The sequence below is a fragment of the Staurois parvus genome, unplaced genomic scaffold (genome assembly GCF_062004578.1).
Source record: "Staurois parvus isolate SC_StPar_1 unplaced genomic scaffold, SC_StPar_1.0 ptg000058l, whole genome shotgun sequence".
Taxonomy (NCBI): Eukaryota; Metazoa; Chordata; class Amphibia; order Anura; family Ranidae; genus Staurois; species Staurois parvus.
The window spans coordinates 6,587,950-6,606,508 of record NW_028317854.1 but is presented as its reverse complement, the minus strand read 5'-3'; the positions used below and the strand labels follow the sequence as shown (position 1 = coordinate 6,606,508).

General features: G+C 41.3%; 1 protein-coding gene across 2 annotated transcripts in view; it reads right to left on the bottom strand.

Annotated features, from left to right (window-relative positions):
- Positions 1-18,559, bottom strand: part of LOC149469876 (S-adenosyl-L-methionine-dependent tRNA 4-demethylwyosine synthase TYW1-like) — a 257,623-nt gene that overhangs the window by 131,547 nt on the left and 107,517 nt on the right. For both annotated transcript variants that reach the window (XM_089668480.1, XM_089668481.1), the window contains exon 11: positions 16,922-17,031. In XM_089668480.1, coding sequence (XP_089524606.1) covers positions 16,922-17,031 — 110 coding nt within the window. The remainder of the gene's footprint in view (positions 1-16,921; positions 17,032-18,559) is intronic.

Genomic DNA, 18,559 nt, shown 5'->3' with positions numbered 1-18,559 from the left:
GACCCATTAATTACCGTGTCCATGTGGAGCACGTTGATGTGGATGAGAAATGTTTAGGTTTGCTCACTGGACTACCCACCAAGCTGAAAAGTCTGCCTCTGCAAGAATACCCCTAGAGTTTAGAAGGTCCTGATAATCACAAGTGATGAAACTGGGAACATAGCTCACTTATCAGGTGACCCTTACATATTCCTAGCAAAACGCTGTATACTTGCAGTTGTGGGTGTAATTTGCCCCACTGATACATGTTTACATCTGTAGAAGTACAAAGCAAAAGAACAAAAACATAAGCACAAATTGCACCATATATATATATATATATATAGTGGCAGTGCGGTGTCCTGCCACGGTCAAACTCAAGTTGAAAACCCTGGATTCTCAACCAGGCAGGTTGAAGGGCTCCAGAGAGTTAATGTATTGCAGAGGAAACTGACTTTTCGGTTTCCTCATTTATTCATTAAGTTTGTTTTGGGATCTGGAGCCTGGAGATTTCAAAGAGATCTGGGAGGGATGAAATCTCCAATCCGGGGTCCGTGTTTTGAGAACCCCCAGCACACTGATTGCACAGGTGTGTGCAGGCCTTTTTATAGAGTCCTAACCATAGTTCTGGGCTCCACCCCGGCAAACAGAGTCAGGAGGGCTCCACCCTGGCAGACGGGAGGTCTCTGCCTTGGAGTCAGGCGGAAGCCAGACTAGCTGTGTGCTAGTGGCTATAATTTGGGAAGAGTCTGCAGGAGACAGACAGCGAACTGTGTACAAGCCAGGAGGCTGAATCTTTGTTGGTATTTCTTGATGGTGGATACCCCTGCGTGGGAAGCATTTGTGTTATTTGAACTTTCTTGTAAATAAAATTGGGCAAAAAGGCCCTTAACGAAGCGAGTTGCTGTGTGCTTTGAAGAGCTCTACCAATTTGAAGCGAGTTCCCACATATGGTGGAGGATGCAGTGGGCAGAACTAGAGATCCCAGCAAGGAAGTAAGTTCATGTGTTGAACTGTGTTTGGTGCATGACTCTGCACTATCAGTGTGTGCAGGTGAGGAGATCCTGAAGAGAAAAGGAACTTTCCTTAAAGAGACAGTGCTCCATTGTGTTGCTGGACTGTGCAAAATTGTTGTGGAGTGACTGCAAAGATGGGGCGGTCAAAACTCAAAAAAGAAGCAAGATTTTCTGAAATGAGAGACAGAGCCCTGTGGCTGGAGGGGTTGTTATCACCAGAACAAGCCCCATACATGGCTACACAGAGTTTGCCACAGTGGGAAGTGCATACTGTTGTCCCTGGCAACGCTGGTGAAAGGAAACCAGTTTTCTGTGTGCAGAGTACTAAGCCTGAAAGAGGATGCAGTGTTGGAAGTTCGGCCAAGATACTGCCGCAAGAGCACTGTTTGCGGTGCAGTGAATGGGGGCACACTGTCTCCAAGTGCCCATTATCCCAGCTTCCAATGTCGTAGAGCCCAAGTAAGGGGAGACAGGGGAAGTCACCTCTTGGGGCAGGGAGTAGTGTCTCCCTTTGATGAAAATGAAGTCAGCCAGGATTGGACCTTTACAGGTGATAGTCGGCACAGAAGGGCTAAAGCAAGGGTTTTAGGTTTGTGTGTTCCGCCCCCTACGGGGTCAAAACAAAGGGGGGGGGATATGTGGCAGTGCGGTGTCCTGCCACGGTCAAACTCAAGTTGAAAACCCTGGATTCTCAACCAGGCAGGTTGAGGGGCTCCAGAGAGTTAATGTATTGCAGAGGAAACTGACTTTTCGGTTTCAGTGCAAGGTGACACAACCAGACAAAGGTCTGGGTATGCAATTGGGAAGCCTGCTTGGAGTTCCAGGAAGGAGCAGCAGGCTGCCCAAAAGTTTCAGAAGAATGTTGTTGCCTATAGCAACACATGTGACTTCAGGCCTGCGGACCCTGTGAGAGAAGTGTCGTCTGCAGAGGATTGTGGCAATGCAGAGATGAGAGTTCAGCGCATCTGGAGGAACCCACAAAGTTCAGCTGGGAGAGTGCCATCTCCCATAGCAACAGGAGAAAGCCTGCCAACCAGGAGAAGGGGCTACAAGGGAGATGTTGTTCCTTATCCCAAGAAGGTTATCTGTGGAACCATACCCTGCCTGGAATGTGGTCAGTTTGGGCATGGTATCTTTACCTGCCCCAGATTATGGAATACCACTGATGAGGGTGCTACTGGGCAAAAGTCTTCATCTGCAAGCCCAGATTCGTGTTTAAAGATTTTGGCAGCCACCTCTAGCAACAGTGAGGAAGTACCTGTTGTGCCTGCAGGGGGTGCCAAGGAGTCAGAAGTGCCTGCCACAGTATCATCCTATAGCTGCATGGATGAACTGGCTGGCCAAAGCCAAGCAGAGGAGATGACAGACAGGATCCAGATCCCACGCACTCAAGTGAAGGTGAAGCCTGTTACAGTGGTGGGTAAGACTGGTACTTTTGAGAGAAATGTGAGAGATACTAATGCAATGATTGAGACTGACTTTGAGACTCTCTGCTATAAATTTGGGATACTCCCAGTTGGGAAACCCACTGCTGGTGATTGTGAGAAAGACTTGCCTCTGTATAATGCTTTTAGTGGGGAGGCAACGGTTAAAAATGTCAATGTGAAGAGTACGGATATTGGGGTTGCACCAATGTCCTCTAAAGAGAATGCTGAATTAAATGTAGTAGGGGTGACCACTAAGCAGGATGTGTTATCTCCCCTAGCAACGGTGGTTAAGGTACCCCAGGATAACTATAGTATTGCTCTGGTGGACCAGAGTGTATCTGAATTGAGTGTTGAGAATTTATTTCAGTGTGGCAATGGTGAATCTAAAAGGTATGAACGTATTCATAATGATGATGGGTTAATGCAATCCACTAATGCAAAAGTTTTTGTAGTGAATTCCCACAATATATATATATATATATATATATATATATATATATATATATATATATCTATCAAGAACTTTCTATTATGTAAAAAGAAGTCTGCTAACATGCTGCATACAGCAGGCAGGACCATCAACTTATGTTTCAGTCAATAGCCTCACGCTCCAGTCAAGGAATTATTGTGCGAATTGAAGTGGGAATAAAGAACAAGCTAAAGAAAAATTACAAGCAAAGTTCAATCAATTATATAGTTCTCTGCAACCAACTATGAGCATCCAGTCAATAAGTCCCTGCTCATCTGTTACACTAATGTGGGTCTTCCTGACAATTATTAATACCTCTAACAGGCCGGTAGAGCCCCACAGGAAGCAGTTTATCCAATTTTACAAGCCAGCGTAAGGCAGATCCCAGAACAGTTACATTCGTTATCTATGTACAGCCATAGTACTGCAGATTCATGGCTTTGTACTGTCATCAGAAGCTCCGATGAGACTCCTCTCTGCTAGGACTTATCTAATGCATGCTGACCAAGCTGTGTGTGTGTGAATTTTAGTTCTGTAGCTCAATATCAGGAACAGATTCATCTAAAACTGATTAAACTACAAAGCTAAGAAAATAGATATTTTACAATCTCAGGTGAAATCATACAGTCTTTAATTTTGGTAGTCTTAAGATCCCTGTGGCTTCGTCATCATTTATAATAAAAAAAAAGGGCTAATAAAAACAGAAAAAAAGAAGAGGAAAAATTCACCTAATGTATAGAAGAAAGAAAATATCTATATGAATGATATTCACTTATTTTGTTATTAATGAAAGTGCAGCAAACACTGTTTAACAGAGTGCAGCAAAACACTTTAACAATTTCCAACATCCTTTCCATGGTACAGCCTGAAAAACAAACTGAGCTGACATGTAGAAATCCTCCATTAGCTTTTACATACTTTGTAATGTGGTCATTGTGAAGAATTACCTCCTTATAGATAGCTCAAAAGATCAATTGTGTCAATGAGAACTTATCGGAGGCAGAAATTGCTCAAAGGAACCCCTGGTAACCTTTGGAGGAACCCCAGGGTTCCATGGAACCCTGATTGAGAAACCCTGCTCTAAAGGGCCATTCAGACCACTGAAATGCAATGCATTTCAAATTGTGTTGTATTCAGTCAGCCCATTCATTTGCTGTGAGAAAAATTGCATACAAATATACATATACACACACACAGGATATAAAAAGTCTACACAGCCCTGTTAACATGTACAACTGTACAATTCAGTTTAACAACAAACTGAAATATTTTAGGTGGAGGGAAGTAAAAATAGACTAAAATAATATGGTTGCATAAGTGTGCACACCTTTAAAATAATACTTTGTTGAAGCACCTTTTGATTGGATTACAGAACTCAGTCTTTTTGAGTATGAGTCTATCAGCATGGCACATCTTGACTTGGCAATATTTGCCCACTCTTCGTTGAAAAAAAAAAAAAAAAACTCTAAATATGTCAGATTGTGAGGGCATCTCCTGTGCTTCAGATCACCCCACAAATTTTCGATCGGATTCAGATCTGGGCTCTGGCTGGGCCATTGCAAAACTTTATTCTTCACCTGGGAGAGCCATTCCTTTGTTGATTTGGATGTATGCTTTGGGTCGTTGTCATGCTGAAAGATGAAGTTCCTTGTCATGTTCAGCTTTCTAGCAGAAGCCTGAAGGTTTTGTGCCAATATTGACTGGTATTTGGAGCTGTTCATAATTCCCTATACCTTGACTAAGGTCCCAGTTTCAGCTGAAGAAAAATAGCACCAAATCATGATGCTGCCACCACCATACTTCACTGTGGGTATGGTGATCTTTTGGTGATGTGCAGTGTTGTTTTTGTACCAAACATATATTTTGGAATTCTGGGCAAAAAGTTCAACCATGGTTTCATCAACACATTTTCCCACATGCTTTTGGGAGACTTCAGATGTGTTTTTGCAATATTTAGCAGGGCTTGGAGGCTTTTCTTTGTAAGAAAAGGCTGCTGTCTGGCCACTCTACCCCATAGCCCAGACATATGAAGAATACGGGAGATTGTTGTCACCTGTACCACACAGCCAGTACTTGCCAGATATTCCTGCAGCTCCTTTAATGTTGCTCTAGGCCTCTTGGCAGCCTCCCAGACCAGTTTTCTCCTCATCTTTTCATCAATTTTGGAGAAATGTTCAGTTCTTGGTAATGTCACTGTTGAACCAGGTTTCTCCACTTGATGAGGACTGTCTTCACTGTGTTCCATGCTATATCTAATGTGTTGGGAAATTCTTTTGTACCCTTCTCCTGACTGATACCCTTTAACAATGAGATCCCTCTAATGCTTTGGAAGCTCTCTGCAGACCATGGTAATTTGCTGTAGGATGAGACTAAGAAAATGTCAGGAAAGACCTACTAGAAAAGCTGAACTTTATTTGAGGTTAATCAGGGGAACTTTAAATGATGGAAGGTGTGTATTGACTCCAATTTAACATAATTTTGAATGTGATTGCTTAATTCTGAACACAGCTACATCCCCAGTTATAAGAGGGTGTGCACACTTATGCAACCACGTTATTTTAGTTTTTTACGTTTACTCCCCCCCAAAAAAAGATTTCAGTTTGTTTTTCAATTGAGTTGTACAGTTAAACAGGGGTGTGTAGACTTTTTATTACATACATACACACATATATATTCTGGGAACAGCAATTGCTGGACTTTTTTTTATTAGAAAACCCAAATGCTCTGCAAATACAGTATCATGAAGTACTATGTATAAAACAGTGAAAACAAGGGCACATGTGCGGCCGTGTTCCAAGATGGCCAATCTGTATTTGAGCTCCGTTGCCACTCTGCATACTCAGCCCGACTCATGGGACCCCGGCTGTATAAAATAAGGGGAAGCCCTCTCCCCCAGCAACCTCCGGTACCATGCCGAGGAGACGGAAGTCCCCGGCTATACCTCAGCACTTCACAGACTTCTTCCCGGCCCAGGACAAATGCTGCCAAGATGACGCCAGCCCATCCATGCACAGCAGCTCCATCCATCCAGCAGAATCCAGCTCCTACACCCCAGATCCCAGACTGCGAGTACCACTATACGATGGGGATCCGGGTGTGTCTTCCCCTCCTCTCTCACCCTCTTCTAGAAGCCCTGCTAAGTTTAGGCCCAGAATTGAAGACCCTCATTTATGTGACCTTCACAGTACAGGCATCCTAACTACTCCTATGCTACAAACCCAATCAGCCATTGAAGAATCCCCAGCCGCTGATCAACCGGACTCTGAATTAGTGATGAAAAATATGCTACTTTCCCTATGGCAAACGCTACATAGCGATATAACCCATGCTATAACTCCCATCTCTAACATTATCACTGACCACACTAACCGGCTGCATCACGTTGAAAACCAGATGTCTGTCATGTTCACAGCACACAACACAGTAGCAGATGCCTACGCTGACCAAAAATCTGAAATCAATATGCTTAAAAACAAAATAACAGACTTAGAGGACCACTCAAGATGCAATAATATAAAAATCTGCGTGATCCCTGAAACGGTGACAAATGACTCTCTCCAATCATATATACAACAACTCATGAAAATCCTAATCCCATCACCCCCACAGAAGCCTCCATCGATAGAGCACATAGAATTCCAAAACCAACATTCCTACCAGCTTCAACACCACGGGATGCCCTAATCAGGGTCCATTTCTACCAAACCAGAGAAAAGCTCATGATAGCTGGTAGAAATCCTGCAACACTTCCCGCCCCTTATGAAGGTATGAAACGCTACGCTGATCTATCCAAAGAAACCCTCCTTACGTGGAAAAAGCTGATATCCATCACCAAAGCCTTAAGAAATCATGGCATCGCTTAAAAAAAAAAAAATCACCAGGTTGCGACGGTTTCACCAATGAATATTATAAACAATTCGCTAATCTCCTGTTTCTCCATCTGACCAATCTTTTTAATGAGGCAGCGTCCAAAGGCACCATACCCAAAGAGATGCTACAATCCACTATAACGACCATTCCTAAACCAGAAAAAGACCTCCAACAAGTTCAAAACTATAGACTCAATTTTCTCATCAAGACAGACGTTAAATTGTTTGCCAAATTTATAGCTCACAAACTACTCCCAATTCTACCTACACTAATCCACCCAGACTAGGTGGGCTTCGTTGACAAGTCCCAGACACCACTAGTCGCTTTATCTCTTTACTCCACAACTGTCAAAATCATCAAATGTCCTCTCTGCACTTTTCACTTGACGCAGAGAAGGCATTTGACAATGTCCATTGCGGTTTCATGCAATCAGTTTTACAGAAATTTGGCATCGCAGGATGGTTACAATCTGCAATAATGTCCCTATACTCCGCACCGTCAGCTAGAGTACTAACGGATGGCATACTATCTCGCCCATTCGATATCTCTAACGGAACTAGACAAGGTTGTCCCCTATCTTCCCTAATTTTCGCACTACTAATAGAACCACTTGCTGCAAAAATAAGACAAGACCCTAATATAACAACAGGTACAAAATTTAAAGATGTTGAACACAAAATAAGTTTGTTTGCTGATGATGTCATCCTAATGGTGACAAACCTGGCTAGAACGCTATACAAAAAAGGGGAACTACTAACCCAATATACCAACATAACATATTACAAACTCGACAAATCCAAATCCTTAACGTATATACTCCACAAAAAAAAAAACTTAACTCCGCCTATCCAAAGAATTACCATACATCTGGGCAAAACACTCAATCCCATATCTCGGAATTAATCTTACCCCTTATCCATCCCACCTTTACGATTATAATCACAAAATACTCCTCCAAAATCTCCCCAGAGACATATCCTCACTCAGAACATTTGGCTTGTCTAAAATAGGCCGAATCACAAGCTTAAAAATGATAATCCTTCCCAAAATCCTATATATTTTCAGAACTCTTCCTATACCCATACCATTAAACTTCTTTCACAAAGCTCAAAGGCATTTCTCCCAATTTGTGTGGGAATCCAAAAGACCTAGATGCTCTAATAACTTACTCATTCGCTCTTATCACAAAGGGAGAACAAACCTCCCTCATTTACATACATACTACCTAGCCTCCCTTCTTGATCAGACCTATTTTTGGTGGCACCCATCTAAATAAAAAAAAAAAAAAACTGGTCAATATTAGAAACTCAAATATTCCACCCTGCCACACAGCAATCACACCTTCTTCTCTATTCTGCCAATAAAAAACTCATAATGACGACACATCCATGCATCAAAGCTTCATTAAACGCATGGTCCAAAATATTATCCTACTCCCTTTCCAAATCTAACAATATTCATATTCCTCTTAGAACTATCGTCACTCTAATCCCAGATATCAACCTAACAACCTGGGAGCAACTAGATATATCCCTCATTTACGATCTTTTCACCTCCCAACACTTAGCCACATTTCACCAACTGCAACAAAAATATCCACTAACGTCCAAGGACGTTACATATCTCCAAATCTCACACTATCTAAAAACTAACAATATCCCATGCACCACTACACTACCTGCTCCAGCTTTTCACTTCCTAAACAGACCTAAATACCCAGGCAAAGGCATCTCTCATTATTCTACTCACTCATATTAGATGTGAATCATAATTTTAGAACAACATCAGTAACCAATTAGGAATCTATCCTCTCCCAAAAAAATCCCTGACCTAACATGGAAGAGAGCCTTTACCACCACATATAAAGCCTCTCGCTGTGCCACACACTGGGAATACTACATTAAACTATTACACCAATGGTACCAAACTCCATTTAGACTAACTAAAATCTACCCGAACACATCTCCACAATGATGGAGACAATGTGGAGAAACAGGTTCCCTATACCATATTATTTGGTCCTGCAAATCCATCAAATCATTTGGAACAGCATATTCAAAATAATCTCAGAAATCTTTGGTAAGACAATATCCTCTACCCCAGACTTGGCGCTCTTACATATGGGTATCGACATGTTCTCTCCAGAACTTCGAGATATTATTATACACCTACTATACGCAGCCAAGAATAATATAACTAGCCTGTGGAAAACCACAATCCCAATCTCTAACAAGAGTGATCACCAATATCAATCTCCAATGATATGGAGCGGTGATTCTCCAGCTCTAACCTTTCATACAATAAATTTTATAAAGACTGGCATCTGTGGGCACTTCACCCGAATTGTACAATTGAAATTTGATGGCATTTACCTTTCTTTTTTTTTGAGTATTACCAATACCTTTATAAGATCAACCTAGCTAACTTGACTGGTATTTTCAAATATTCTAATTTCACAAGTTATAATAGTTATTCTCTCCCCCTTCCCCCCCCCCCCTCCCCAACTCTCCGTTCCTCCACCCTTCCCCCCCCCTATCTTTCCCTACACCCCTACCCCCTATGGTTCATATTGTCGTATTTGGATATTGTGATTAAATAACCGATACTATTTTTGTAATCTCTTGCAATACTATGAACCTATGGAAGTCCTGTTCTTGTCTAATTGTTAACTTAAAATCAATAAAAATGAGTTGAATATAAAAACAGTGAAAACCATCTGAAGAGAAATCATTACCTTAACATTCTAAACAAAAACTTAAACACAAACCCTGGTAAAAAGTATGGAATCGCCACTCTTGAAAAATGTTAATTCAATTGTTTAATTGTGTAGAAAAAAAAAAAAAAAAAAATCACAGATATGCCTTGAAACGATTTTCATTTACTATTCCAACCTTCTGGCTTTAAGGAAAAAAAAAAAAAAAAAAAAAAAAAAAAAAGAAAAATGAAAGAAAACTGTAGTCAATTGCAACTGTTTTTGCAGATCAAGCAGGAGGGAAAAAATATGGAATCACTCAATTCTGAGCAAAACATTATAGAATCACCACGTACTTTGCAGTTCTAAAACAAACATCTGCATCTCATTACATCTGCTAATTAGTCTGCAAATTAGTCTGCAGTTAAATCATCACGGAATGTTTCAAAATATGTTGGTTGTTCCCAGTCAGCTGTCTAAAATCTGGACCAAGTACAAATCAAATAGGAAGGTTGTAAAGAGAACTGTACTGGTAGACCAAGAGAGACATCAAAACTTCTAGAAAACTTAAAGCAATATGCCTTGAAAACAGAAAATGCACAAATGAGGAACAAATGGGCAGAAACCGGAGTCAAATGTCTGTGACCGAACTGTAAGACACCGCCTAAAAGAAATGGGATTTACATACATAAAAGCTAAAACGAAAAACCATCGTTAACACCAAAACAGAAAAAAAAACAAGGTTACAGTGGGCTAAAGAAAAGCATTCATGGACTCTGGATGACTGGATGAAAAGTGATATTCAGTGATAAATCACAAATCTGCATTGGGCAGGGTGATGATGCTGGAACCTTTGTTTAGTACCACTCCAATGAAATGTATAAAGACAAACGCCTGAAGAAAACATGCAAATTTCCACAATCATTGATGATACAGGGTTGCATGTCAGGTAAAGATATGGGGGAGAGGACAGTCAATTTTTTTTTAAATGCACAAGTTTATATTGATATTTTGGACACTTTTCTTCTTCCATCAATTGAAAAGATGTTTGGTGATGATGACATGTTTCAGGATGATAATGCGTCTTGCCATAGGGCAAAAGCAGTGAAAACTTTCCTTCCAGAAAGACATACAGTATGTCAATGGCAAGGCCTGCAAATAGTCCAGACTGCAATCCAATTGAAAATCTATGGTGGAAATGAAAGAAAATATTCCATGACAAGGCTCCGACCCACAAAGCTGATCTGGCAACTGCAATAAGAGAAAATTGGAGCCTGATTGATGAAGAATATGTGTTGATAGTTAAACCCATGCCTCAGAGAATTCAAGCTGTTATAAAAGCCAAAGGTGGTGCAACAAAATACTAGTGGTGTACTGTAGGGTTTTTTCATGATTTCATAATATTTTCCTCAGAATTGAGTGATTCCATATTTTTTCCCCTCTGCTTGATCTGCAAAAACAGTTGCAACTGACTACAGTTTTCTTTTTTCTTTTTGTGTTTCTTAAAACCAGAAAGTTGAAATATTAAATGAAAATAGTTTTGAGGCATGTCTGTGATTAGTTTTTTTTCTACATAATTAAACAATTGAATTAACATTTTCCAAGAGTGGTGATTCCATACTTCTTGTTGTAAGCTTGACTAAAACCTAGCTTGCTATTAAAGAGGAACTAAACTGGAAGAAGTGGCCAAAAAAAAATGGACCACATTGAGGAGCACAGAGAACAAATTTCATTCAAATCTCCTCAGACTAGCAGTCACAAGAAGCAGTGGCGTAAACTGGCCAAAATTCAGCTGGCTCCGATCTATCTATGGCTATTCCTGTTCATGAGTTCATCTAAAATGTTCAACCACTCACAAACAGGGTTGTTGGAAAATGTTTGTTTAATCAGCATTACAGCACTGATTAGTGTATTCGGACAGCAGAAGAGTCCCACTGTCACACTACAATAACACAGCGGGAAGGAGTTCTTCATCCATCTAGCAAAGAAAACTGACCCATGTACAGTATGTTCAGCTTTGAATTTCATACAGCAGATTTACATTATGTTCGCTCAGGAGTGTCTAAGCACCTTCACATAGTAGGAAGTGCCCTTCTACACTTTAGGAGGAACTCAAGACAAGTGGTACATTATTTCAGACTACTGCTCAGGCACAATTAACATTTCTTGCAACACGGCAAATGTCCTTATAAAAATGGCAATTGTTCTTTATAACATGGCAAAAGTTCACTTTTTTCTGGCTTGTGTGGTAGTGATTATTGCAAAGCTACTGCCATGTGGGTTCAGTGAACAATACCTAATCTTACATGTGCGAACTATTTTTAAATCCACTCGCACTCCAAATGCATACTTCTACCAAAACTGCTGTTCAGGTAATGCAGGCCATACATGGGTCGAATTCCAAAAGAATTTTCTTTCGAAAATCGTAACTAAGAATTTTTGTTCGCATTTTGCACCATTAGTAGGCGGCATCGGTCAGTTTTCAAGGGGCCATCAAATTTGAGTGATCAGGCATAATGGAATTTTTTTTAAAAATTAACACATTTCTAATCAACAATGGCAGAATCATGAGAGAAACCTAATTGAAAAAGAAATGAGCATGTGATGTGACCTGATAAAAAAAAGAAAAATTCCCAGCCATAAAATTCTTTTTCTGTAGCAGCAGGAGGGGAAATTGAAGGCATGGTTGGTCAAATTTCGACATTAAATGCTGGTACCATCAGATTACAAAACACATGAAATTTGCGATTTTCTAAAGAAAATTAATTCAGAAATTGACCCATGTATGGCCTGCCTTCAAATTTTTTTTTTCTTTTTAAGGGTTTACTTAACTTCTCACGTATCTACTCTACTTGGGCAATCTGCCAACTTCTGCACCTGTTAGCATCTAGCTGTGGTATGCACTGTACATTTCAATGACAGTTCAGCATCTGCAACTGCAGCTACTTATGGCTGTTCAAGCACATAAGGTGCACCCAGCAGTGATCCTCACTGGTAATCGCTGGCTGTGTGGAGAGCCACAGATAACATGTTGGCAACAGCCGCAGGTAATGAAGTGTACAGGGCTCAGCAGCCACAGTTAGCTGCTTAAAAGACATGCAACAAGTAATTTTATGTTAAAAGCTACACAAAAAAAAAAAAAAGGATCTGCTGTGCCAACGCTAATTAAAAATTATCCTCCACACTGCTAACTCATGCAAATACCTCAAACAACTTCCTTCCAAATTTGCATAGTTTTATATACTATTCCTAAAATAATAATCAATACATTTGTAGGTAGAAGAGACTGCAGGATTATTTTATTGAATGAATAGTACATTACGATCCACACAAAGAAACATTTACTGTCTTGGGTGGAAGTCTCTAAACCTATAAAGTATAACCCACAAATTGGTAATTAAACTCTGATTTTCATCTTCATAATAAAACAGCAAACTCTGCAAGAAAAAATGCTATCAGAAAAATAATTCAAAAAGAGCCATTTCTCAAGCATAAAAGAACCAAGATGTATGCCATATAAATCAGTGTTCCACATCATTTACAACAACTTCCAAGCTTCAAACAATTTATTAAGTGCTATAAGATACATTCTTATTCATATCTAGTATTGATGTTTACACAGCTTTAAAGCACTGTAATGGGATATTCTATTCAATCAATATTTGTGCTTCAGGGGTGTAATGTATGAGAATGGGCTGTATTGTAACCTATTGAAACTTTGCAATGATGTTTATATAAAGTCTTACTTAAATTTAACCACTTCAGTTCGAATGCTTATCCCTTATGAACCAGATCAAATTTTGCATACTAGCTATAGGCTGTATTACTTTGGCGCAAAATAGGAAGGATTGCTTTCCATCCGTGGAATATTCTCCCTTTCCAAAAAAAAAAAAATTAAATCACACAGGCACACACACTATATTGCTAAATGTATTGGGCCACCCCTCCAAACCATTGGATTCAGGTGTTTCAATCACCTCCATGCCCACAGGTGTATAAAATCAAGCACCTAGGCATGCAGACTGCTTCGGCAAGCATTTGTGAAATAATGGGTCGCTTTCGGGAGCTTATTGAATTCCTTGCTACTAAATATCCCACGGTCAACTGTTAGTGGTATTATAACAAAGTGGAAGCAACTGGAAACAGAAGCAACTCAGCCACAAAGTGGTAGGCCATATAAAATGACAGAGTGGGGTCAGCACATGCTGAAGAGCACAGTGCGCAGAAGTCGCCAACTCTCTCTCAAAGAGTCAACAGCTAAAGACCTCCAAACTTTGTGTTGCCCTCAGATTAGCACAACAGTGCGTAGAGAGTTTCATGGAATGTGTTTCCATGGCCAAGCAGCTGCATCCGAGCCTTACATCACTAAGTGAAATGCAAAGCGTTGGATGCAGTGGTGTAAAGCATGCTGCCACTGGATTCTACAGCAGTGGATACATGTCCTCTGGAGTGACCAATCACGCTTCTCTGGCACTACGATGGACGTGTCTGGGTTTGACAGTTGCCAGGAGAATGTTACTTGCCTGAATGCATTGTGCCAAGTGTAAAGTTTGGTGGAGGGGGGATTATAGGGCGGGGTTGTATTTCAGGGGTTGGGCTCGGCCCCTTAGTTCCAGTGATGGGAACTCTTAATGCGTCAGCATACCAAGACATTTTGGACAATTTCATGCTCCTAACTTTATGGGAACAGTTTGGGGATGGTCCCTTCCTGGTACAACATGACTGCGTAACAGTGCACAAAGCAAGGTCCATAAAAATATGGGATGAGCAAGTTTGGGGTGGAGGAACTTGACTGTCCTGCAGAGAGTCCCGACCTCAACCAGATAGAACATTTTTGGGATGAATTAGAGTGGAGACTGTGAGGCAGGCCTTCTCATCTGACATCAGTGCCTGATCTCACAAATGCGCTTCTGAAAGAATAGTCAAATATTCCCATAGACACACTCCTAAACCTTGTGGACAGCCTTCCCAGAAGAGTTGGAGCTGTTATGGCTGCAAAGGGTGGGCCAACTCAATACTGAACCCTACGGACTAAGACTGGGATGCCATTAAAGTTCATGTGCATGTAAAGGCAGGCATCCCAATACTTACACACACACACACACACACACACACACACACACACACACGTGTATGACAAGAGACAATACATAGACATTCTGTGGTCAAATATCTCAACAACAGAGTTCAGAAAAAAGGGGATGGAGAGCTGAAGTTACACACTCTTCAGAGCTCAGTGAGGAGAGCTCTGACAGCTGACTGGAAAGGACACACTCCCTTCACATAGCACACAGGAAATGAGGCTGTCAATCAGCTGGAGATCCCTCCCGTCGCCTTTTTTCTCTTGGTGTCAGGAAAACCTGTCAGAAGCGACTCCTGCTGATAGCAGAGGAACCAGGCAGCAGACAGAAAAGACAATTCGCACTCTTAAAGTAGTTGTAAAGCCTCAAGCTTTTTTACCTTCAAGCATTCTATGCATGAGAGTAAAAAATCTTCTGTGTGCAGGAGTGCCCTCAGCCCCCTCAATACTTACCTGAGCCCCATTGAGATCCAGTAATGTGGATGACAGCTTCGGCTGTCCCGGGTCTCTGCCTCCTCATTGGCTGAGACAGCAAGTGGGAGCCATTGGCTCCCGCTGCTGTCAATCACAACCAGTCAGCCAATGAGGAGAGAGGGGGCAGAGCCAAGAAGCTGCTCTGTGTGTGTCAATAGACACATGGAGCAGCGGGTGCCCCCACAGCAAGCTGCTTGCTGTAGGGGCACCTGACAGAAAGGAGGTGCCAGGAAAGCCTGTGGGGGACCAGGGAAGAGAAGGATCCAGGCTGCTCGGTGCAAAACCACTATACACAGCAGGTAAGTATAGACATGTTTGTTATTTTACAAAAAAAAAAATAGAATCTTTAGTATCGCTTTAACCACTCCTGAGGATTTACCTCCTGACCAGGCCATTTTTTGCATTACAGTGCTGAGTTATTTTAACTGACAATTGCACGGTCATGCAACGCTGAACCCAAATGAAATATATGTACTTTTTTCCCCACAAATTGAGCTTTCTTTCGATGGTATTTGATCGCCTGCTATGAAAAAAAAAAGACTGACAATTTTGAGAAACAAAAAAATATATATATATTTTTGACTTTTTGCTATTAAATATGTCCAGTAAAAAAAAATTTAAAAAATCAAATTGTCATAAATTTAGGCCAAAATATATTCTGCTACATGTCTTTGCTAAAAAACAAAACAAAAAAAAAAAAACGAAAAAGAAAAAAAAAATCACAATATGTGTAAATTAATTGGTTTAAATGAAAGTTACAGCGTTTACAAGTGGCGGTATAGATACTGGAATTTTTTTTTTTTTTTACTAGTAATGGCGGCGCAACCCCTACCCAGAAATGCAAAATTACGTATATATACACACACACACACATGATTTTGCGCACCCCTGCCACCCTGTAGCAGTATATCTGCTATAGGGAGGTGGGAAACCGGTTAAAGAATATATAAACCTAACATTTCATATTTCTACTAAGTTGCTTGCTGTACCATGTACCTGTATGAAAAAGTATCCTGGTTTCTTTGTATTGCTTTCATTGTGTGAAATTCCTGGTGTTCCTGCCAGTCCCTCTGCTTTCCTATTAAAAACTGATCACGACAGACAGATAGACACAGACACGTTCAGTGTATTGCTATTTCTCCTCCCATAGCTCTTATGCAGTTGAGAACAGATGGTATGTTTTTATATGTATACACAAAAATTTTTATCATTTTTTCACACAAATAGAGATTTCTTTGGTGGTATTTAATCGCCACTGGGTGTTTTATTTTTTGCTCCATAAACAAAAAAAAGAGTAAAACATTTGAAAAAAATACGTTTTTTTTGTTTCTATTCTAAAAGTTTGCAAACAGGTAATTTTGCTCCTTCACTGATGTGCATTGATGCTGCTGCACTGATAGGAAACACTGATGGGCAAGGATAGGCAGCAGTGATGGGCACTGATAGGCAGCACTGATGAGCTGCCACTGATAGGCAGCACTGCCGTAGGTCACAGTGATCACCGTCAGCGCCGGGTGTGCATCGATGGGGGCGTGTTCTGGAATGACATCCATGGACGTCATCCCAGAACTAGACAACCGCCTTGTAGCCTTCTTTTGGCTATAGTGCGGTAGGGAAGAGGTTAACCCACATAAGTTTTTGCTGGGGTGAATAAAACCGTAATAGAAGAACTAAAATATTGACCTTTCCTGAAGAAAAGGCTGCTTTAAGCACTCAACCACAGACTGGTTGGCTCGCTCTTTGAGAAGATCAGACAGTACAGTAAATGCTTAAAGCTTTTGTCACAACTGGCACATGAGGGAGCCTAGAGCAGCACTGTTTCCAAGAAAGGAAACTACCCATGAGGTGGTTGTCAACACAGCAAAGTTAACATTTGGTATAGATAAGCTTGAAATGTTCTGCAAGAAGACCTACCTTTAAACTGTTTAATCATGTTTTGGTGATTCTCAATTGCTTGTTCTAGTATCATCTCTGGCTGGTCCATTTTCCATCTCCACTCAGTTCCGACTGGATTAGTATGGTGCCTGAGAAACAAACATATTTGTTAGATTATGGGTTAGAACAAAACTTTAACAAGCAAAAGATAGCTACTACTTCCAAGATATATGTTTTCTCAAAACAAGACGTAACAGAGATGAAAGAAATCTCTATAAATATTGGGGGAATTGCCATTTAGACAGTTGTCACCTACACAGATATCCCCATTGGAAGATTGTCCCATGCTTTCTGCTTTGGTGACAACTCTAAAATTTTAGACAGCAATAAAAATATGACAGTGGTTGTAAGCACTCTATTCAGAAGAAGAAGAAAACAGTTCGGGCTATACATACACTTTAAAGCAAAACTCCAGCTAAAACCAAGATAAAATCTGAATAGCCCAATAAAAGCTAAAAATAAAAACTTTTTATTTAACATTCTAGAGATGTCCCCTCTATTTTTATTCTGCCATTAAAGTGTCAGGACAAAAGAGAGGATGAATATCTCGGGGGGGCACAGATCGCAAAAAAAACCTGACAGAATTTTAATCCCTCTCCACTCTATCCAAAAAAAAAAAAAAAAGGACACTTTAAAATGTTCAGTCTGATCATGCAATCTGTTGCAGCTTACCAATCATTAGATGTGTTGGCTGCATTTGTTTGTTTTAGGCTTTTTTTCCCGTTTTCACCTGGTGATCTGGTCAGTAACACACCTCATGCATTTAAAATTGTGTGATTTGTGTGCAATTTCAGGTGCGATTTCTAAAGACTTTATTGCTACTTGTGAAGATTTCCAACGATTTCTTGAAATTTGCAGTGCGATTTCCATGTGATATGTACCGTATTTTTCGCTCCATAAGACGCACCTGACCATAAGACGCACCTAGGTTTTAGAGGTGAAAAAAAAATATTCTGAACCGATGGACTGCAGACACAGTACAGGAGATGACCAGAGACTGCGGACACAGTGCAGGGGATGACCAAGAGACTGCGGACACAGTGCGGGAGACGACCAGAGACTGCGGACACAGTGCGGGAGACGACCAGAGACTGCGGACACAGTGCGGGAGACGACCAGAGACTGCGGACACAGTGCGGGAGACGACCAGAGACTGCGGACACAGTGCGGGAGACGACCAGAGACTGCGGACACAGTGCGGGAGACGACCAGAGACTGCGGACACAGTGCGGGAGACGACCAGAGACTGCGGACACAGTGCGGGAGACGACCAGAGACTGCGGACACAGTACGGGAGACGACCAGAGACTGCGGACACAGTACGGGAGATGACCAGAGACTGCAGACAGTGCAGGGGATGACCAGAGACTGCGGACAGTGCAGGGAATGACCAGAGACTGCGGACAGTGCAGGGAATGACCAGAGACTGCGGACAGTGCAGGGGATGACCAGAGACTGCGGACAGTACAGGGAATGACCAGAGACTGCGGACAGTGCAGGGAATGACCAGAGACTGCAGACAGTGCAGGGAATGACCAGAGACTGCAGACAGTGCAGGGAATGACCAGAGACTGCAGACAGTGCAGGGAATGACCAGAGACTGCAGACAGTGCAGGG